Source organism: Sus scrofa, chromosome 5, assembly GCF_054392235.1.
Source record: "Sus scrofa isolate SSC_HxYL_T2T_F1_AM1 chromosome 5, Sscrofa_HxYL_maternal_Yorkshire_Landrace_v2.0, whole genome shotgun sequence".
Lineage (NCBI taxonomy): Eukaryota > Metazoa > Chordata > Mammalia > Artiodactyla > Suidae > Sus > Sus scrofa.
Genome location: NC_139387.1, coordinates 42,762,928 through 42,785,971, shown reverse-complemented (window position 1 = coordinate 42,785,971; position 23,044 = coordinate 42,762,928). Strand labels below are relative to the sequence as shown.

At 37.2% G+C, this 23,044-nt stretch overlaps 2 protein-coding genes across 15 annotated transcripts in view; one reads left to right on the top strand and one right to left on the bottom strand.

Moving 5' to 3' along the window:
• Positions 1 to 469: 469 nt before the first annotated feature.
• Positions 470 to 12,286, top strand: KRR1 (KRR1 small subunit processome component homolog). The gene is made up of 10 exons (XM_003126388.5): positions 470 to 550; positions 2,463 to 2,635; positions 3,991 to 4,125; positions 4,297 to 4,422; positions 4,510 to 4,593; positions 5,138 to 5,194; positions 6,283 to 6,453; positions 8,710 to 8,787; positions 8,889 to 8,982; positions 10,442 to 12,286. Exons 1-10 carry the CDS (start codon positions 484 to 486, stop codon positions 10,582 to 10,584), a joined length of 1,128 nt encoding a protein of 375 aa, XP_003126436.2. The 5' UTR covers positions 470 to 483; the 3' UTR covers positions 10,585 to 12,286.
• GLIPR1 (GLI pathogenesis related 1) overlaps positions 8,293 to 23,044 on the bottom strand; it is a 55,988-nt gene continuing 41,236 nt past the window's right edge. For 8 of the 14 annotated variants that reach the window (XM_021092047.2, XM_021092048.2, XM_005664000.4 and 5 more), the window contains 4 exons: positions 17,289 to 17,401; positions 15,005 to 15,090; positions 11,974 to 12,000; positions 8,293 to 11,874 (listed from right to left, as the gene is read on the bottom strand). In XM_021092047.2, coding sequence (XP_020947706.2) covers positions 11,729 to 11,874; positions 11,974 to 12,000; positions 15,005 to 15,090; positions 17,289 to 17,401 — 372 coding nt within the window. In that variant the 3' untranslated portion in view covers positions 8,293 to 11,728. Of the gene's footprint in view, positions 12,001 to 15,004; positions 15,091 to 17,288; positions 17,402 to 23,044 lie in introns of all 14 variants that reach the window. The other 6 variants (XM_005663997.4, XM_021092044.2, XM_021092045.2 and 3 more) reach the window with 1 other exon arrangement.

The following is a 23,044-nucleotide window of genomic DNA, read 5'->3' as shown; positions in this document are numbered from 1 at the left end:
ACAAAAACAAACAAAAAAGCAATCTTAGAGTTTTAACTCTGCTTTTGTTTCAAGGATTAGAAATAATGCAAATAAAGTGCCCAACACAAGGTAGTCTCAAATGGTAACTATTACTGTCATTTCTTAACTTCAAGGACCTTGTATTCTCACGTCTACCACCTCTCCACGCCTAACACATATTTGATTGTCATATAAATAGTTATAGAAGGATGAGTGATATCAGTGATATTTAGGTTGCACTCTGCCTAAAGCCTGGAGTCCCGAGTTCCGGGTTACACCCTGAGGCTACGAGAAAACCGTGGATAAAACCCTCTCTGACTCGCCCACACTGTTAAACTACAATTCCCAGCATGCAGTGCACACATGGAGACTGCGCAGATCTCCTCTTTTGCGTTCTGCGGAACTCATTTTGAGTACGGGGATTTTAGCTGGTAGGACTTAAGAAAGGACTCGCTTCCAGGTATCGCCGGAAGCAGTTTGAAGATGGCGTCCTCCCAGCAGAATGCTCCGGCTGCAGTTCGTCGTCAGAAGCCGAAGCCAGAGAATCGAGGTGAGGTTGTGTGAGGACAAAAGCCCGGGATTTGTGGGTTTTTTGTCTTTCACTGGCTAGAAACGTGTAACTCCGCCTTCAGTCTGTTCTTTGAAGTTGAATACCGGTAATTGCTCCCAGTTGGGATTGTTGGCAGACTTTCTGGAAGACCAGTAAGGTGCCGGCAACGTGTTCCTAACTAATTGCTTTTGCTAGAAGTCTCCAAAGTAGAGATATTGCAGAATGCGTTTTTTTTTTTTTTTTTTTTTTGTAAGAGGGTGTGAAAATAGGAGTATTAAGTACGAAATTGAGGAGGGAGTTTGGACTCTTAACACTCGCAGCGTTGGCTGGAAGTCGTTGACAGAATGAGGGATGGGATGAGGCAGGGGTAGGAGGTCATTTTGTTTTGCTTTGTTTTTATTTTTTTCTTTTTTACTACTGCACGTGCGTCTATGGCATTCCCCGGCTAGGGGTTGAATCCGAGCTGTAGCTGTCGGCCTACACAGCAGTCTGGGCAACACCTGATTCCTTTACCCACTGAATGGGGCCAGGGATTGAACACGCATCCCCACGGACACTATGTTGGGCTAACCTACTATGTTAGGGTAACCTCCTGAGCCACAAGGGCAACTCTGGGAGATCTTTTTGTAAAGTGAACAAGTGATAGAGTGATAATGAAGGACTGAGACAGACGTAGTGATGGAAGGTAGCTGCCATTGTCCTTAGCACTAGTTTGTCAGCTAGGAAAGACACTTTGTAAAGCTTATCATTATTTTTGTTTGTCAGGTTGCTAAAGCATTTGCCAACACAGCTCCTGACTGCATAATTTTTAAACTTTTCTCTTGCTTTGTAGTTTTGTTTTTCTATTTTCTTCAGTATGAATAGAAGAAATATATCTTCTATTCCTTTCTCTCTATTCCAGAGAAATAGCCTGCTCAACTAGTCTTATTGGTTAAAAACTTTGAACTCTCATTCCTTTGGCATTAAGGAAATACTAAAGGTGTTTTGTTGTTGCTGTCTTAAGTAAGTAAAGTATATAGCAAAGGGGATAGTACGTGTACAGTTTACAGAATAAAACCAACAAGTGAAACAAAACAGACCATAAAGTAAAATAGAGCATTACCTTACCCTCAAAATCCCCTGCTTACAACTCTCAGATATCTCTTTAGGGACCCAAAGTAACCATTGTGAATCATGTCAATTATTCTGTTCCCTTTCTTTATAATCTTCACTACTTATGCACAGGATGTTTTAATTTTGCCTGTTTTTGAATTTTATGTGAATGAAAAGGGAACATAGGTATTCTTTTGTGTTTTCCTTCTTAGGCTTTACTTTGTTTTTATTATTCACTTGAACTTTGAACTGAATATCTTTTATAAAATGGGAATAATACTGATTCATTTCTTAGTTGTCATGAAGGTATACAGAAATAAGGCACATGAAAGCTCTTTGGAAAACCTAAAACCCCACAGTAGTGAATATTAACTGAAAGTGTACACCAGGATCAGCTTTGAAAAGTTTTATGTACACATACACATGAAAATATTTTTACATCAAGGCTCCACTTCAGTTAGGTCTGAAGGTTACTTATGTTTAAAATACTAATATAAACAAAATGGAATTTGGATCTTGAACTCTAAGATAGTGTAGTGAAATACAAGTTTCTTGAGTATCCACTCTCTGTCAGGCATATGCCAGTGAGTGTGGCTCAAAGGAGGAACTTAGTCTTATGAGGCAGCTGGAACATGTGTGGATAATTTTAATCAATTTAATATTGACGATTATAACAGAGGCATGTTCTTTAATAATATAAAAGGCAGGGGAAAAGGAAATGCAAGGAGAGTATTGGGAAGCTTGTGAATGTATGCATACAAGTGTTCAGAAAATATCCAAAAGAAGTTAATCTGATGTGTAGATTTTTCGCTCTTTGTAGATGAATCAGAACTCCTCACTGTTCCCGATGGTTGGAAGGAGCCAGCTTTTTCCAAAGAGGACAATCCCAGAGGACTCTTGGAGGAGAGCAGTTTTGCAACTTTGTTCCCAAAATACAGAGAGGCTTACTTGAAAGAGTGCTGGCCATTGGTACAGAAAGCCTTGAATGAACATGTATGCATATTTTATATCTTTGAGATTTTGCTTTTGCTTATAGTTTTACTTTTAAGTAAGTGACTATGTGCTGATGGATTTTTTTTTTAAGGTGTTGGCATATGATTAATATGGTTCCTTTGGTATTTTAAACAAAGTAAGTTTTATCCTTATAGTTCATTCGTTTGTAATTTTGTAATAAATTACTTTGAAAAATTCACATGCTTTTAAATGTTTAGGGGCTTCACAGACTGCCTGAAACTCACCTGCGAACTCCAAATTTCGGAATGCCTATTCTGCTATGGTAGTTGCCATGAACAGTTTGAGGCTAAGGCATGTTCCTGGCATGGCTTGGCTTTTTGTTGTAAATGAAAGATGTGGTATGGCCACATTTTCCCTATTCGTTGTTGCTGCTATACCCCTAGAGCAGTGTGTTTGTTTTTATTTTATTTTCTAACTAGATTGGGACCTTGTAGTGAACCAGTAAGTCAGTTTAGTGCATGTAATGAGCCTTAAAAAAATATGTCAATGTATCACAGGTGTAAAGATAAGTATTACTTTATGAAACTTTTGGGGTGTGTGTTTGTATACATACACTAGGTTGTGATAGAAAATGTTTTTTGAGGTTTGGAACTGCTCTGCAGTCATATGTGCCCACTGGATATGAGAGTGGCTCAGTTAACAGTATGCTATGTTTTACAAATGCCTGCATCTGCGATTAGACTCAATTTTTTTTTTTGTAAATGCATACACACTTATGTTTCATTGTTTATTGTCCACTATATTGAAATATTCTCAAATTATGCTCACAAATTAGAAAATAGCATTTTTATTTGCTTTATTGAAATCTGGTTCTTCCTTTTGAAAGTTAATACATATTTTCCCTAATTATTGCCTTTATTTTTAAACCTATGCCAATTCGTTTTTACTTTGTATTTAGCTAATACAAAGCAGCTGGAAAAAAGTTTTAAGGGGAAAATCCATTCTCACTCTAGGGAGCAGATAATGGATTAGAGCTGGGTCCAGCCAGGGTAGGGAAATTATAAAGCTTTACATTATTACCTTATGTCTTGAACATGGCCTCATTTTGATTGACGTATTTTTTTAACTAGAAATCTTTATTCTAATAAGTATAAATTATTGTAAAGCCAACTGTAAATGCTTTCAATTGCCTGAGTTTCCTATATTCTTTGAAGTATGAAAGTAATAAAGTATTAGTTGTTTATATTAACTACCCAGCTTCTTCAAGCACAGTTAATAGATTTTGAGAGAGAGCACAGAATGGCACAGAAACTCATAGTTTGGTTAGGATAGGCTCTGTAATTATCTAAATCTGAATTCATTTTTAGACAATGGCTTGTTTGCTCTTTTTGTAGCATGTTAATGCAACTTTGGACCTGATTGAGGGAAGCATGACTGTCTGTACAACAAAGAAGACTTTTGATCCATACATCATCATTAGGGCCAGAGACCTAATAAAACTCTTAGCAAGGAGTGTTTCATTTGAACAGGTAAATTTAGAATTACAGAGACTTTGCTTTATTTGCATCAGTATTAAAAACAATATATAGCACTGTGCTGTTCCCTGCATAGTTTTCATTTTGTGCTTAAATTTCTTGGCTTGGAAAAGAAATATATTTGTAAAGAATGTTGATGGAGTATTTTCTTGATTCTCCCAAAAGGCAGTACGAATTCTTCAGGATGATGTTGCATGTGACATCATTAAAATAGGTTCTTTAGTAAGAAACAAAGAAAGATTTGTAAAAAGAAGACAACGGCTTATTGGTCCCAAAGGATCTACATTGAAGGTACTTTTTATTAGTGAAAAAGTATATCTTCCTGTATCAGTAGTTTTTCAGTGTATTGAACTTCAACTTACTGCTCTTTCGATATAGGCATTGGAACTCTTAACAAATTGTTACATTATGGTTCAGGGAAACACGGTTTCAGCCATTGGACCTTTTAGTGGCTTAAAAGAGGTGAGAACTGTTTACTCTCTTCAGTTAATTTTCAGCTGAGAACAGATAAAATAATATGGCTATAATATTAATAGTTCATTGGATAATTACTGTTTTATAATTACTTTTTAAGAATGTGCTTTGATTTCCCATTAGTAAATTATTCATGTAATTTGAGGGAATAATCTTTCCTGGACTCTAGCATCATGCCAACCTTTTGTAACTATAGAGGAATCCATTCCTGAATTAAAGGGTCTGCATATCATCACTCCTTCCACTACAGATTTTAAGTTGGCATTTAAGATATCAGTCTGCAGCAAACATAAGAAACGTAGTATAATTACATGAGCTTCAGTGATTGGAGAATTGAACAGATCTTGGGATTTGTAGAAACTATACAGCCAGTAGAAGTCAGGCTCAGAAAACTTCAAGATAATTTTGTTTGAATTTTTATGTAATGTTAATTTAGTGTTTTTATGACCATTTTCATTAGCTTGATAAAATGTTAAGAGAAAATCTTTAGAGGTACTGTTTCTATTAACTCATTTTTCTTTGCAAATTTCAGGTTCGAAAAGTAGTCCTAGACACTATGAAGAATATTCATCCAATTTATAACATTAAAGTGAGTGTTCACTATATGTTACTCTATAACAGTAAAAAAGTTGTTTAGCTGCAGAAACCTTTCTTGAAGTTAGTCTTTTATGAAAGCCTGATACACAAAACAGATAAAGAAATGCTATTTGGAGTAAATTAGAGGTCGAGTTCTGACCACTCAGTTCTATCCCAGTCCTGTAATTGCTTTCTTGGAAACTTGGGTTTCTGGTGGAATACAGTTTGAAAACTATTGAAGGGGGCATGTTAATGCATTGATATAGTACTAATATAGTTCATAGAATTTGTTGTAGATGTCGCCAATCCAGTTTTCTTAGGTTATGAGCCCACGTACTATATTTAAAGATGCGATCTTTCAGAATTCTGCCTTTTTTTAAAAGTAAAGTCTGGAATTGTTCAGATTGGATTAAAACTTTTTTTTTAACACTCAAATTATAGGCTCATTGAGAGAGATCTGTTATACATGCCTGTATGTACAATAATCACGATCATTCTTGGAAATGTAACCATGGTATAATGAGCTATTTTATGATGGATATTTGTTAACTAGTCCTTAAATTTGATCAAGTTAAAAAGTCACTCTTAGATTGGGGTGAAAGAACTATTTTGAGTTATGCTGTGTCTATAAAATTCAAAAGGAGTGAAGGAAATGTGAAAATACTGATTTTGTTGATCACGGGAAACTGCCTTCTTTCCCTGTGGTATTTCAGGTGCTACTGAAAATTTCCTGCTTATAGGAAACATCACTAAGACCTCTGTTTATTAATAACAATAATTCAACTTCGTAATAAAGTTGAACTTTACAGGTTTTAATGAAATAATGGTTGAAAAGTTCTTAGTCTTATTTTCATCTCAATTTATTTTAATGATTGTGTTTCTTAATCTAAATTTATAATGGTTTTCTGATGCTTGGTTAATTATGCCTGTTTAAGATTACATATTTTTTTATAGGATTATTTTAATCTTTACCAAAGAGACTAAGAACTGTTCCTTTTAATTTTGTTGTTTATAGTAACTATTTATAATGTCTTAGTTTGAGAAAACATATCTTTTAAAATGAAAAATGTTTACTTTGTTCATATATTGCCTTGACCCCAGACCTTAATGATTAAACGAGAACTGGCAAAAGATTCGGAGTTAAGATCACAGAGTTGGGAGAGATTTTTGCCTCAGTTCAAGCACAAAAATGTGAATAAACGCAAAGAACCAAAGAAAAAGACTACTAAGAAAGAGTATACACCATTCCCACCACCACAGCCAGAAAGTCAGGTCGGTATTGAATTTGTTTACATGAGGGGAAACCATTTTAATCTGCTTTGTCAGAAACTTTTAGGGTATTTAGGTGGAATTTCTGTGTATGTTTGGGAGTGTAGAGAGACAGGAAACTGAAGATAAGTGTTTTTTTTTTTTTTTTAATTGACATATATTGTTTACAATGTGCTCATTTCTACTGTACAGCGAAGTTATTCAGATATATCTATATATTTATACACTATATTTTTCATTATGATTCATCACAGGATATTAAATATAGTTCCCTGTGCTATACATTAGGACCTTGCTGTTTCTTAAATAGGCTTAATTTGAATGAACTGTTTATGGGTGGGGAATGGAGGCTTCTATTGTGAGTGTAGTCTGGATCAAGGTGGTTGGTGTCAGTTGTGTATCAGTAGCCACTGTAAATGTTCCATGGATAAAAAAGTTCAATGATTTAGTCCACAGTGTTTTCGCATCATTCATGTGACCATGTGCTGTATGATTGCTCTTGTTTTGAAATCTTAAATTCTATTACCCAATCCTTTTTCTAATATATGAATGTCTCTCATTTTGTTAGCTGTCTTCTGGCACCATTTCCTTTCTAAAATTTCCTTTCCTGTCTTGCTCATTACTCTTCTTTCATACTCCCTTTCCTTATATCACACTTGCCCAACAGAACTCTAAGACTTGGATCAGTCCTAGAACTTGACTTTTTACCTTTAATGTGGCCGCTAAACATAGCTGGAGAGAAGTCCTATCTTTGGACTGTGTCCCTTACAAATTCAGGAGTTCCCATGTGGTGCAGTGGGTTAAGAATACAGTGTTATCGCTGCAGTGGCTTAGATTGCTGCTGTGGTGTGGGTTCAGTTCCTAGCCTGAGAACTTATACATGTAACCACCTCAGCCAAAAAAAACATTTCCAGCCTCAGGTTTTCAGTCTTGTCCAGCAGCTCTCTTCATCCTCTTAATTCTTTAGGCATCCTCCCACTCCTAACATTGCCTTTTATTTTCCTGAAATATTTGAGATCTCCAGGGAAGAACTCTTTCAACTTCCTCTTTTCTCACATTTTTTCCCCCCTCATCTGCATCAGTCCTTTCTTTACCTCTTCTTTGAATTGTCTTCATCTGTCTTCTGAGGGGGATTGTTTCTTTATTCTCTCCCTTGGCAGTATGTTAAAGTCTTCCCTTTCTACTAGTTCTTTGTGCTCAGCATGTAAACCCATCCCTATCTTGTCTTCCCCACAGCCCTGTGTTTGTAGATTTTCAGGGAAGATTTGATGAAAGGTCAAAGATAAAAAAGGAATGGTCATCACAGTAAAAAAACAATGGCAATGTTGGATCATGAGGTCTGCTCTGGAAAAGGAAGAAAGTGAAGCCAAAAGCAAACTTATTTGGGGGAGAGTAGAGTGATCCAGTTTCTAAACCACATGCTTCCATAACACCTGATAGATTTCATATGGTCCTGGCCTGTACTTAGTAGTTACCTTTCTCTTGTCTGACCATAAGCTGCTTGAATCAGTGATGTCTCATTTGACTTATTTGCTGTGTAATTATGGACAGCTTATTTAACCTGTCCATGCCTCAGTTTCTCCATATAATGGGGATAATACCTACCGCAAAGAATTGTTAATGAGGATTGAGTTAGTAAATTGTAGAGAACTTGTAAAGAGTTTAGAACAACATTGCCTTAGATATACTAATGCTCTGTATTAGACCAATTATATGTTAACTGTATATGGAGTGAATGAGCTATTGCTTTCTCTAATTAGTATTTAATTAGTTGCCACATCCTGGCAGTTACTGCTTTTCATTTTGTATGCCGAAATCTCTATTTCAGGCTTTTATCTCTTCTTTCTTCTTCTGTACCTTTTATAAAATGCTGCTTTGCTCTTTTCACTTCAGGAACCTTCAGTCATTTCTAAATCACATCCCCACCTCCTTTACCTGTCATCCAAGTTTCTTCAAGCTTTCCCAAAACAATCTTTCCAGTTTCCTCTCACACGTTTCTGAATCATTGCCCTTCTACCCTATCTGAAGCCGTCTATTGTGAACTTCATGAACGCATCACCTACTTTCCCTCACACATGCTTTGAGGAATGTAATCCCCCTAAGCTTGAAGTACATTTCCTTCTTTTAGTGTTGCTACCTTACAAAGTAATCAGAGTTTTGACTCTACTGTCTTTTCTTCAAGGTCACTGTGACTTTTTTAGGAATTCTCATCTACATTATTTCTGATATAATTGTATGTATTTATACTGCTTTCAACAGATTGATAAAGAATTGGCTAGTGGTGAATACTTTTTGAAGGCAAGTCAAAAGAAGAGACAGAAAATGGAAGCAATAAAGGTAATTATAATAATAAGCAATAATTGCAAAAGTTCAGAGAAACTTGAATTCTTTAGCCATATAATGTTTTACTAACGTAGTTTTTTTTATTAATGATGTAGGCTAAACAAGCTGAAGCTCTTAGTAAGAGACAAGAGGAAAGAAACAAAGCTTTTATTCCACCTAAAGAGAAACCAGTTGTGAAACCTAAGGAAGGTAATGCTCGTTTTCCAGCTCTTGGTTGATGTAAAAGTCTGTTTATAGGAAAAGTGAACCCATAGTGAATTTGTCTGACTCTCTTTGAGTGGTAAGAAATAACCATGTCATTAATTCTCAGCATTTCATTAATCACAAACCCTAGGGACAAGAGGTGACTGAGGTCATTTATTGTTTAGTAGCGGCTAGTGCCTATTTAATAGTATCCCAAATTGGCAGTCCCTTCCTGACTTCTGATTATGGGGAGGAAGGACTAAAGATATGAACCAGAGCAGTGAACCTGCTGTAAAAAGTAAAACTATAAGATCCCTGAGCTCTGCTATCATGCCTCTCAAAAAGAGCTTACCAAAAGTAGTGCTTTTGTTTACTTGTGTGACCTCTGGCTTTAAATTTTGATTCTTGTATTGTTAACATGGATTTCTCATCCCCTTAGGTTAAAAGAGCAGGAAGATCTTTCTTATTCAGGGACAACTAAAAGTGACACTCAGATAAAACACTTTTAGTGCCTTTTCTTCTCATTCCCTAGCCTCATTTTGATCTCTCATCTCCTCTTTTGCATTTTCTTTTCCACTAGTAACATTTGTGCTCTTCTGTCAGGTAATTCTCCAAAGTGGTCAGTGGCTCAGAGAGGGTAGGGAGGTCACCAGTAGCATTGCACCAAAGCCAGATGTAAATTACTAAAATATTAGTGTTATGTCAGTGTTAACAGCTTTAAAAATACTGTATCCTACTCTTTAGATGATTGTTTATATAAAAGTTAAAAACATAAGCATTGTAATTTCTAGTTTGTACAGTCTTTCAGTTATGTACTTTGAAGGTATTCAGTAGCTAGTTTAATCTCAGTTTATTACTGATTAGAAGTGTAGCTGTTCTACTGGTAGTGGAGGATTAGGCTTTTAAATTTTATCTCAGTTGCTGGGTCATTTGTATGATGTCATTTTATTTTGTGATTCTTTTATGTCCTGAATACTATTCTTTAAATGCTAAGGTCTATTAGGACCTCCAGATGCTCTCAGATTATTACCAAAATCTTACTAAATGAAATGCTACTATTAATTGAACTAATATTTGGAAAACTATTTAAGCTTTTAATATGGTATTAGATGAAGTAGATTTTGACCTATAGTTTCATGATTAGCTAAAACTACTGAAGCCAGAAGAGTTAAATATATTTAAATTATTTCAATGGGCAAGAAATGGGAAAGTTTACTTCCCATTTACTTTAATGGGAAAGTTGGCGTATTAAGGAAAAAGTTCCAATATATGGGAAAGAAAATAATCTCAGTTTAAGAGGAAAATGTAATTTTAATATAGTTGCATTGAGTAATTGTTCATATAAATTATGCCATTTTGAAATTTCTAACTTTCAGCAGATGTTTTGTAGTTTTATAACATGACCTTTCAATTACAGCAGTACTCTGATATTAAATCTTGTTACATGTATTTTTAACTTATTTAGCTTCTACTGAAACTAAAATTGATGTGGCCACCATCAAGGAAAAGGTTAAGAAAGCAAAGAGTAAGAAACTGGGAGCTCTTACAGCTGAAGAAGTTAAGCTTAAAATGGAAGCAGATGAAAAGAAAAAGAAGAAAAAAAAGTAGCAAAGACCAAAGGCCGAAACTCCTGAACTAGAATGTATTAAGCTATCTCCTTTTGTAAAGGATTTTGAGATACTAGGGCATTAGTTGCCCTGTGAAAGGTAATACACTGATCACATTTTTCTGAGTTTGTTTTGTTCTTGATATAAAGTGTTTACATAAACAGCTATTCTTTATAAATTACTGCATTCTCCATAATTTTTTTGAAAAATTTTATACAAGAAAGTGGTATAAATGTGTTTATATGCATTGCAGCTAGTCTGTTCCAGGCAGGTTTTGCCTAAGAATGATTTTAGGAGTAATTCTATATAGGTTGTATTTTGGGAATATGGCTATTGTAATTACCCATCCAGTCCAGGTGTCTGATGCCAGACATTGGATTTGATAAATAATTTGGTTTTGTGGAAGATAATTTTTCAGTGCTTTAATGATAACACATAAACGTTTAGGCTTATTCCTTTCTAAAATGTTTTTCTTTTTGCCCACACCCATAGCATAGGGAAGTTCCTGGGCCAGGGATTGAATCCAAGCTGCAGCAACACTGGATCTTGCTGGGCAGAGGAATTTCAGCAACCTAAAACTGCTGTAGTCAGATGGTTAACTCACTGTACCACAGTTGAAACTCCCCTGTCTATAATCTCATAATCCAAAAAAGCAAGGCTTCTTAAATTTTATTCCTTAATTACTATTCCGTTCTGAATCTGAGGAAGTTGTAAACCAGAAAGTCATAAAATTGCAGGAGAGAAGGGAAAACCAGATATTTAGAGTTGAAGCAGCATGCAACAGATTATAGAAATGTTTTGTTAATAAGGTCCAGTGCAGTTACTTATACTCACCTACCTATCTCAAGATTGACTTTACATATTTAGAAGCTGAAGCACACCAGGGTTTGAAATCACAGCAGTGGCAGCCTAAAAACAATGCTTTTTTATACAGAGTGGGAAATAACAAAGACGAGTTTATCATACAGTGTGGGAAGTAATAAAGATGAGTTTACCGTACAGTGTTATTAAATTGAAGTTTCTTTTGAGTAAGGGTTTGCTGCAACAGTGTAAACAATATATGTTTTCTCAAAGTTTTAAAATAGAAATACACCCACTTATTAAAAAAAAAGCTGTACATGAGGGTTTTTTTTTCCTTGATTGTATTATTTGAGAACTAAATGAGGGTATTTAACCAAAATGGTAATTATAACACTCAGTAATAGGATTGGTGGACTAACAATGAGAAAAAGAGATAGGTATCTATTACGTGGAAGTATCAGCCAGTCTGGAAACACAACAGAATAGTAACCTGTGAAACAAACATAAAATAGCCTCTTAAATATTGTTCTTCGTGATGCAGAAACATTGCTTACATAAATCTTGAACAACTTAAGATTTATATACATACGTGTGACTTTGTCTCGTTTTGGGTTGGCTGTAAAGTCAGAGAAGAAAGACAAAAATTAAAAGAATAGGTAGTGGCAAGGCTTTTATTTTAAAAGCCCAGTCTCTTGACTTTTTGGTTTTATTACAGTAATTTTCAAAGGTTAAAGATTTTTTTGCACTTATTGTATTAACTTGATTTTTTTAATCAACTTTTTATATAAACCATATATATGTATACACACACACACCACTACTGTAAGTGGAAACTCATTTTATGTACCGTATCTGGCAGATAAAATAATTAAAAATAAAACATTAGAATTAAAAATAATAAATGTGAATGATTTATTAAAATGTTTCTGAAAATGTTTCTTCCTGAGAAGAATGACTGTTTATAATCAGTGAGCAATAAAGAGACCACGGCCTCGCCTCTGTTCCAGTATGTCATTAATTTATGATAGCCAAATACCTTATTGATAAAGTCCTGAGTACTCTCCCCTTCCACTGAGCTTTGTTAAGATTTTGATATTCAGAGCACTAGGAAGACAATTCCACATTTGCCATAGCCTTCTGGATACTTTTTAAACTAAACAGTCAGACACCTTTCCTACAGCAGTTCCACATCAGCTGTTGGACTCCTGTAGTGGAATGGAATCCATCAACGAGCCGACCCCCTGGATGCTTGTGGACATCCTTGGGCATCATACCTGTGACTGGCCTTGTCTACAGTGAACTGCCATGTAGCTTCTATTCTTCAACTTTTCTCAGCAGTTATAGCCATGAAATCAAGGTATGATGTCCTGGTTACATTTTTTTCTTACGTATATATTTTTTATGTTAAATATTCAACTTCTGAATATTGCCAGAAATATACGTCCGTCCATGCACTAGCTAACAGCAGCTTATATACCATTAGTATACCCAGCACGTTTTACAAAACTGTCCTGATTTGGCCTCTTGATATTTGTCGAACCTACCTGCAGTATCTAGACTACCAAACAGGGATTCTTTTTTCCTTCTAGTGTTTGCCATAATTTGTCAAAGATGGAATCTGTTATAAAAGCCTTTAACTCTTGCCCCCATGCAAATTAGCATGTCTTTGTCTTTCTTAAGAACCCAGCGGCTTTTCATTATTGGAGTATAGCTTTAATTTTCTGAATTTTATCCCACAAGATTAGAGACCCTTTCAAGCTATATCTCTAAGATCAAAAGCTAAAAACTCCAGCAGTTGTCTTACTACCATTATCCTAGTGTTACTAATTACCTAGATTTTTAAAGAGAATTTTTCTTAGGAAATAGTCAAATTAGGGCTTAATTGCCAGCAGACTTAGGCCCTTTGGTTACAAAGGTGAATTTAGGCATGATTCAGCCTGTTGAGAATCCAGAGTCTAGTGGGAATGACAGCTAACCAGTGGCAACAATTAAAGTACTCTACGTAATTTAATTGTATCAGTTTTCATCACTGATTTTAAAGAAACATGAGAATTGTTCATGAGTAAACACTATCCCCTAAAGTTTGGGCATAAAGAAGATACCAAAATACCAGGAGTAAACCCAAGATTTGGAATTACAGGAAGGATGAATTTGAGTATAATAGATAATGTTTACTGAGTGCTACTGTATGTGAGGCACCTTGAAGAGGTGTCACCATCTACATTTTATTGTTGAAGTAAGTTCGGACACTTGCCCAAGGTAACAGCGGGTAGAACTAGAAATTGAACTCATATTGTTTCTGAAATCTGTGGCTTTAACTCCAACTGCCTAACTTGGGGTGGGGGGACATGTTTTGTAGTGTTGTAGAAACATGAAAAGTTCAGTTAATGTATAGATGCTCTGAGAAGGAATTTGTAGTACTGCGGGTGCACGTTACTGAGCTCGCTAAACAAAACCAATATGAGGGAAACAAAGAATCATTAAACTGACCAGAAAGCTGGTCTCAAAAATATTGCTAAAGCTGAAGTTAAAATGAGAATTCAGTGTTTATAAATGAGGAAGAAGGGAACACTCAGTTTAAAACAATTTTATAATTTTAGACCTGGAAGGGACCTTGGAAAATGCAATGGAACACTTTTGCCAAAAAATAAGCAGTTAAACTTGGTTCACTTCACCCTCCCTCTGCCTAGCACCCCACCCCTGCCCTGCAGCACTGGGGGTTCAGGTGGTACGCATGAGGACACCGAGGTACCTGTAGGATTTGAACAACTGTAATGGCTTGATTGAGGGTTTTTCCCTTCCTCACACTGTGGCAAAAATTTAACACATAACTGAGATGGAAAGGCATGTATTTGGGACAAGAACCATAAATAGACTCTTGGCCAACTGTATATTAATATTTCAAAATTATGTAAAATATCCTTGGCAAGTTAGCTTCATTGGCCATCAACAGTTTCTCATTAAATGCTGTCTTACTAGTGAAAAGTGCCACCTTGCAGCTTTATTTCACTTATTTTATTCTACAGATGAAAATGCAAGTCTTGGAGTTTCAGTCGTGGTTCAGTGGTTAATGAACCTGACCAGCATTCATGAGGACACAGGTTCAATCTCTGGCCTCGTTGGGTTAAGGATCTGGCATTGCCGTGAGCTGTGGTGTAAGTTGCAGCTGTGGCTTCGATCCAGAGTTGCTATGGCTGTGGCGCTGCCTGGGAGCCTCCATATGCCGCAGGTGCAGCCCTAAAAAGACAAAAGACAGAAAATGCCAGTCTTGAGTGCTTTGAACAGATCCTGTCACAAAATTCGGAAATCTTTTGGATAACTTTGCTATACAAAATTTTGATCTTGCTAAAATTAGCAAATGCTTGGGTCTGCAGTTTTCAACACCAGTCGTTTATTTTTCTGATTGGTGCTAAGTGAAAAGAGTACTGTTTGCTTCTTTAAACTTCTCTTGAACATACATTCATTCCTATGACAGTAAGCCATTGGTTTGGTTGCTACCTGATGCCACTTTCCCTGAAAATAGCAATTGAGATAAAACAAATATTTGCCTTCTTAGCTCTGTAGAAAGTTACAAGAGTTTTGGACATAATGTATTATTGGTAGATTGTTTCTTTACTCACTGCAGAGATTATCCAAACAGGTGTCATCACTGGGGCAGGCACTACAGGTGGATCCTTTCTTATATGGCCAGGTTGGGAAATTTCCTCTATGAGGAAAAGAAAGTTGTCTGTTAGTAGATTTTTTGGTTTCAGTTTGTTTTTTCACTTGTAATTTATTATGATTATGAGTCCTTGGCTGAATCCTAGATGGAAGTCCACAGCTTCAGAGGGTTGGTAAGAGAAGTGGAGAGAGGAAAGCAGAAACGGAAGCCTGCTAATATTTGTAGAGCTCATTCTCTAAGTGCCTGTGTCTCTGAACCGGTGTCTTAATCATCTCATTTAGTTCTTAAGATAACACGGGGAGGAGTTTATTTTTACTTCTGTTTTCACAGGTAAGTGAACTAAAGCTCTAAAAGGCTAAGTTGCCAAAAATCACAATGCACACATGTCAGAGTCAGAACAAAATCTAGAGTTGTCCGATTTCAGAGCACTGCTCCTTCTACTTACTGTCTGGCCTATGTAATCACTGTCATCCAAAATGCTGTCCCCTTGATCGCCTGCAATCCTTTCTCTACACTCCATGCCCAGTGACCTCCAAATTTGAAGCATTTTCTCTCATTTTCCGACTTAAAAGTCAGAGCTGTTCCCTTCTGGACACCTGATTTTAGTCCCCTCACTCCCAACCATGCTAAAACCATGAAACACCTCTTCTGAACATTGCTTCAGGGAATGAGGGAGAGGTTTCTTATACCAAGGATTCAAGAACCCTGAAGATTGGTAAAATCCCAACAAAATTCTGAATTATGAATTCAGGGCAATAAATTGTTATAGTATGACAAAGAAAAATTGTTATGACAAAGTTTGTTTCAAATACAACAAGCTAGTATATATCAATATGAAAATCACTCCAGTAGAAAAATGGGCACACCATATGATTCACAAAAGAATAAATGTAAGTAGGCAATCAGGTGACAAATTATAATCACTAACTTGCAAAAATAAGAAAGCATACAGTATCATTCTCTATCAAATGAGAAAATATTGAAAAATTATCTCCAGTCATGATGAATTGTTGTTTTGTTCATACCCATAGCATGTGAAAGTTCCCAAGGCCAGGGACTGAACCCAGGCCACAGCAGTGACAATACCAGGTCCTTAACCACTAGGCCACCAGGGAACTCCGGGGAAGTATAGATTTATATATAAAATGGTGGAGGACATTTAGCAATATGTAATTTTTTTTTTTTTTTTTGGCTGCACCTTAACCCACCATACCACACAGGAACTTCCAGCAGTATGTAATATTAAAACGTTAAAAACGTAAAAATAATCACACCTTTACCTATTAGTACCATTTATAGGAATTGTAGGGAAACAGTATGACCAAAGATTTATATGCAAGATTGTGCATCATACATGAGAAGAAAATACAGGGAATGATCTGAATTCAATAGGGTGAGCTGTTGTGTTACCATCAAGAACACAGGCTCTGTAGCCAGAAAGTCCAGGTTACAGTCCAGCTATATAACATTCACTAACATGGGAGCCTGGGGAGCACAGGCACCCAGTCAGGGCCTCAGTTGTCATATCTGTAAAACAGGGATAATAATAGAACCTATACCACAGACTTTTTATGAAGATTAGTTTTATATATGTGAAGCACTTAGAACAGTCCTTGCACATAACAAACATCTGCTTTTAATTATTGTAATCACGTTTAAAGTTTTAATGACATGGAATAATGCTTATGTATACTTTTAAGTAAAAAACAGAAAACCTGCATTTCCAATACAATCTCAGTTTTCTAAATATGTGTGTGATGCATAAGCATACATATATAAGTTTAAAGGAAGTTGGGGGAGGGATGTTATGTGCCTTCCCATTTTCCAAAGGGAGAAAAATAATGTCTGTTACAAAAAAAAAAAAAACTGTCAAATAATTTATACAAATTGAGGAATTCAAAGTGAGTTTGTTTTGTTTTGAAATGTTTTAATAAGTCATTAAGTACAATGAAACATTAATCTTCCCATCTTGTGTTATCATATCCAAGTAATCTATCTCCCTGAAAACATTTTAGTCTTGCTACTCTTAAAAATGTTTGTGTGTATTTATGTAGTGTTATAAAGGTGCACATACAGATATACTCAAACACTCCTACAAAGAAAAATGTGCCAGAATGTAAATGGAGTAGATCTCTGGGCAGAGCAATTAATGGTAACATTAATTTTATTTTCTATAATGAAGGTAAGTGCTTCTAAAATAGATTTTTTTTTTTTCCCCAGAAAGAGGTAATTTGGGCACTTACGCTGGTCCATAGTTGCATATAAAATGTGCTCCATTGCGAAGAGTGTCAAAGCCAGCCACTCGGGGACAAAACTGTACTGCACAGCCAACCTTATAACTCTCTGCCCACACAACCTGAAAAAAAATACAGAGTGTTAAGAAGAGAGAAATAATAAAATGAAACATTTGAGTATGACTAGGCCTTCATAAAGATGATGATGGGGTATATATATATTACTCTAGTTAGGTGGAGTGGTTACCACCAGAGTTGTAGGTGCTCAGAATTCAGCTGGAAACTAGTTTGTGTGTGTGTGTGTGTGTGTGTGTGTGAGAGAGAGAGAGAGCGAGAGAGCGAGAGAGTGAGTGAGAGAGAGAGAGCAAGAGAGTGAGAGAGAGGGAAAAATAAACAGTAACTAAGATGTTTTTTGACAGTGCAATGAAGAAATCAACCAGTAACAGGATAGAGTGAGTGCTGGGGAGGGAGGGGGCTGCTTTCAAGGGGGGAGGGGGGGGAAGTGAGGTTGGGGAGGGGCTCAGGAAGTGGTGGGGAGGGCAGGGCTGGGGCCTTTGGTCCTCCTCCCCTCCTTGTGTGACAGTTTGGGAGGAGCTGGGAAGGCAGGTGAAAGTCTCCCAAGGAGAAGTTGTGCTCTCCTTTGGCTAAGGATAGCCCTCAGTGCTCCCTGGTCAAAGGGAGGGTATTTCCTTCCCACCACATACTTTAGAATTCCCTGCAGGGAACTCCAGGTAACCAAGTGAATTAGGCCTCTATCTTGCGGAGAACACCTAGTTTTATAGCCATTCATTCTCAGGTTTGATCCTTGTACTTTAACTTCCCAATCATTTTCGTATTTATTTAAAAAAACTTCTTAGTTTCTCAGACATAGAGAGCAGACTTGTAGCTGCCAGTGGAGAGGGGGAAGGGAGTGGGATGGACAGGGAGTCTGGGGTTAGTAGATGCATTAGTAGATCCATTTGTACAAAACAGGGAACTATCTCCAATCTCTTGGGTTAGAACATGATTGAAGATAACATGAAAAAAAAAAAGGAGTTCCTATCATGGCACAGTAGAAGAGAATCTGACTAGGAACCATGAGGTTACGGGTTCGATCCCCAGCCTCGCTCAGTGGGTTAATAAGGATCCTGCGTTGCTGTGGCTGTGGTGTAGGCCAGCAGCTGTAGCTCCAATTTGACCCCTAGTCTGGGAACCTGCCAGTGTGGCCCTAAAAAGCAAAAACTAAAAACAACAAAAAAAAGATACATACGTATGACTGGGTCAACCTACTATACAGAAGAAATTGAAGGAACACTGCGAATCAACTATACTTTAATAAAAAAAATAAAAAATATATAAACAGACAAACTGCCACTTCTGAAGGGGCTAGAGAGAAAAGCAGGGTATCATGTGTGCCCCCTGCAAACACCACCACCAAAAGGGTGGGCAAACCACCTAAGCCAGCCCTATCGCTTGACCCCTGGACCCACCCCTACCTTCACCCCAATTAAGAGGGTCAAGTGAGCACTCATGAGAGGTAGGTGAGCACTCATGAGAGGTGAGTGAGCAAGGGAACCTGTTGGTTGTTTTCAACCATGGCCCCACTAAAGCCTTGCCTGGGGGAAAAAAAAAATTCTTAGTTTCTATTCACTGTTTCTCAAAGCGACATTCCTCTGGGGTGCTTAGTTTAAAATTCAGATTTCTGGGCCCATGGCAGTCGTACTTACTGCATGAGAATCATTGGAATTTTTGTTGAAATCTGCATTTTTTAAAAATTGAGGTATAACTGACATATAAAATTATATTAGTATTAGGTGTACAACATAATGATTCACTATTTGTATATATTATAAAACAATCACCACAATGTCTGGTTAACAACCATCACTACATATAATTTTTTTTTTTTTTTTTTTGCTTGGGATGAGGACTAAGATTTACTCTTAGCAACTTTCAAATACACAATAGAATATTATTAGCTACAGTCACCATGCTGTACATTACATCCCCAGGATGTATCTATCTTACAGCTGCAAGTTTGAACCTTTTGACCACATTCACCTCTTTCACCTTCGCCCCACCCCTTGCAACCACCAATCTGTCTCCTAAGAGTTTATTTTATTTTGGGGGTTCTGCCTGTAAATGAGATCATACAGTATTTGTCTCTGATTTATTTCATGTAGCAGAATACTCTCTAGATCTATCCATGTTGCTGCAAATGACAGGATTTCCTTAAGGAAGATGTATGTTTGTACACACACACACACACATACACACACGAGAATACTATTTAGCTAAAAAAATTTAAAAATGAAATCTGTATTTTAGCATGTTTTCCTCAGGTGTTTTTTATGTTTTTAATTTTTTTGGGGGGAGGGTCTTTTTGTCTTTTTAGGGCTGTACCCTCAGCATATGGAGGTTCCCAGGCTAGGAGTCTAATGGGACTAATTGGAGCTACAGCTGCCGGCCTACGCCACAGCCACGCCAGATCCAAGTCACATCTGCAACCTACACCACAGCTCACGGCAATGCCGGATCCTTAACCCACTGAGCGAGGCCAGGGATTGAACCTGTGTCATCTTGGATTCCAGTCAGGTTCACTAACCGCTAAGCCATGACGGGAACTCCTTAGGCGATTCTTACGCATGCTTACTGGCATGCGTTGTGTGTACTATCACCAGAGTCAATCATTTGGGGTAGGGGGGCAGAGGGTGGGGTCTTTGAGCATTTTCTTCCTGTGTTGTACCTTGAATATCCTTAATCTTTGGGTTCCTCCTACATACGCCTTTAATGCTTTATACTATTTCTTTTATTCTCTTTTCTTTTACATTTCTGGTTTCTTTTGTGCAAAGATTGTGCAAATGTTAGCTACTGTTCATTTTGGTTTTAGTTGGCCTCTCTTTTTAAATTTAGGTTGCAATTAATATAAAGTCCATCCTTTTTGAGTGCATAGTTCTATGAGTTTTGACAAAAGCATATAGTTATGCAGCCGATGCCATATTCAAGATCTAGAATATTTCCCCTAAAGTTCTCTTGTGCCCCTTTATGGTCAGCTCCTATCCCTGTCCCCAGATCCTGTAATCACTAATCTATTTTCTCTCTTTGTAGTTTTGCTTTTTCCAAAACATTATATAAGCGGGATCAGTTTAAATGTAGCTTTTTTAAATTGCCTTTTTTTCGCCATGGCATATGGAGGTTCCCAGGCTAGGGATCGAATCAAAGTTACAGATGCTGGCCTATGCCACAGCAACACCAGATCTGAACAGCATCCTCGATCTAAACCATGTTACCTCATGGCAATGCCGGATCCTTAACCCACTGAGCGAGGCCAGGGATTGAACCCACAGCCTCATGGTTCCTAGTCAGGTTCGTTTCTGCTGCACCACTATGGAAACTCCTCAAATTGCCTTCTTTCATTAAGCATAAGCATTTGAGATTCATTATATGTTGTTGAATTCATTAGTAGTCACTCTTTTTTTTTTTTTTTTTTTTCTTTTTTAGGGCTACACCCATGGCATACAGAAGTTCCTGGGCTAGGGCTAGAATAAGAGCTGCAGCTGCCATCCTACACCACAGCAACCACAGATCCAAGCCATATCTATGACTTCACTACAGCTTGCGGCAACACCAGATCCTTAACCCACTGAGTGAGGGCAGGGATTGAACCCGCATACTTATGGATCCTAGTCATGTTCTTAACCCTACAAGCCACAAAGGGAACTCCAGTAGTCACTCCTTTTTATTGCTAAGTAATATTTATTGCATGGATGTATCACAGTTTATTTATCCATTCAAATTGGTCTCTTTTTAAAAGCTTCATGGGCATTGGAGTCCCAGGTTCAACTTTGTGGGGTCTGGGGCTACAAAGACCAAGTTCATTCTCCAGCTTAATCACTCGCTGAGTGATTTTGGCCTAGCTTCCTCATCTATTAAATGAAGATAACAACACCTACTCCATAGGCTTATTTTGACATTTTAAATGGGCTAATAAGTGCCTAGACCAGCTTCTGGAACATAGCAAGCTCCAAGCAAATGTTCATGGTTTATTCTCTTATGACTAATTTTATTCTCATTTAAAACTTCTGAAAGTATTTTTTTTTTAAATCAGGCAGATTCCTGTTGCATGTTTTTATTTCTTTTAATATAATAAACAAAACAATAACAAAACAATAAGAGCTGCTCATTACTGAGTTTACTTAGTGCAAGGGTAGTGTTAAGTACATTCCATGCAACATGTTTAACCTCATAACAAATCAATAAATAGATATTGCCTCAATCTTTATTTTTTTACTTTTTAGGGTTGCACCCACGTTATACAGAGGTTCCCAGGCTAGGAGTCTAATCAGACCTACAGCTGCAGGCCTAAGCCATAGCCACAGCAATGCCAGGTCCAAGCTGCATCTGTGACCTACACCACAGCTCATGGCAATGCAGGACCTTTAACCCACTGAGCAAGACAAGAGAGAATCCACGACCTCATCGTGTCTAGTCGGATTGTTTCTGCTGTGCCACAACAGGAACTCCATGCCTCAATTTTTAGAACCTAATTCTACTGACCACAAAGACTTGAGCAAAGTCCATGCCCTAAGCAAGATGCTTCCACAGTGCTTTTCTTTTTAGCAGAATCAGGAATGACTCTCTAGAGTAACAACAACATTGCATCTGGGGAACCCAATCCATTGGGGGCAACCGTTTCTCTCCCTTGTAGCTAACAAGCCCTTCCAAACATTTTTCCCCTTTTAATTCTGAGTACAAGTTCACCTGGCTCAAAATCAGTAATATATAACACTGCAACATATACAAAACTGGCTAGACAAACTTTAAAACATGTCACACTTGCATTGGTTCTTCAAGGGTGTAAAAATAAAAATGTCAAATGGCGGAGAGTATGGGGGCGGGTGTGGAGGTGGAAATAAAACCAAAAAATGAGGTCAATAGTGCCATCTAGTGGGCATTCTCAGCACTATCAGACCTAAGCTGCTGCCCGCACAGGTATTTAAGTCAAACTATTCCCACTCTTAACAAAGCTGAACTTGCAACAACAAAGTACCTAATTTGAACAATCTTCTCTATTGATATACCATCATTCTTCCACAATGCAAATATATTTCTAGTGAAGATAGAAGTAAAGTATTGAGTTAACATGTCAAGAAATACCACACTTTCTCATAAGGTAACAATGCATCTGAATCTATTGTCTTTACTCTGTACAGCCATTGCTCACTGGCCAAAATCTGGAAATAGTTTGTTTTTTATTAACAGAAAATTAAAATAAATGGAAAGTTATGAATACTCACTTGAGGGAATTTCCAGTGCGAATTTAAAATGACAAGTGAGTAATCTTGACTCTCCCAGCAAAATTTCTTGCAAGGATGAAAGCAGGAACTCATTCACCAGACTGTCAGAGCCTTCTTCCAATATAATTGGTGCAAAAACAGCTCATGGAAGAGCTCTAATTTTTGTTCAAATCCTACTGTATACTAGCACTTTACTAGATAATTTAGTCCTTGCAACATATCTTCTACCTGAATGCCAAATCTTCCCCTGACTAGTTAGCTAAATGACACTGGGAAAACAACTCTTGACCCCTCTGAGCCTGTTTATTCATCTATGGATAATAGCATTTCAGAGGTGTGTGGTGAGAATTGAATGAGATCTTAAATGCAGAGATCTAAGTACCACATTCACTTAAAAATTGTTACTTGTGCTTCAACTTCCCACCCAGACCAAGGGGGTCCCTGGACATCCTTTCTATCATCTCCTACCTGAATACGAGGTACTGGATT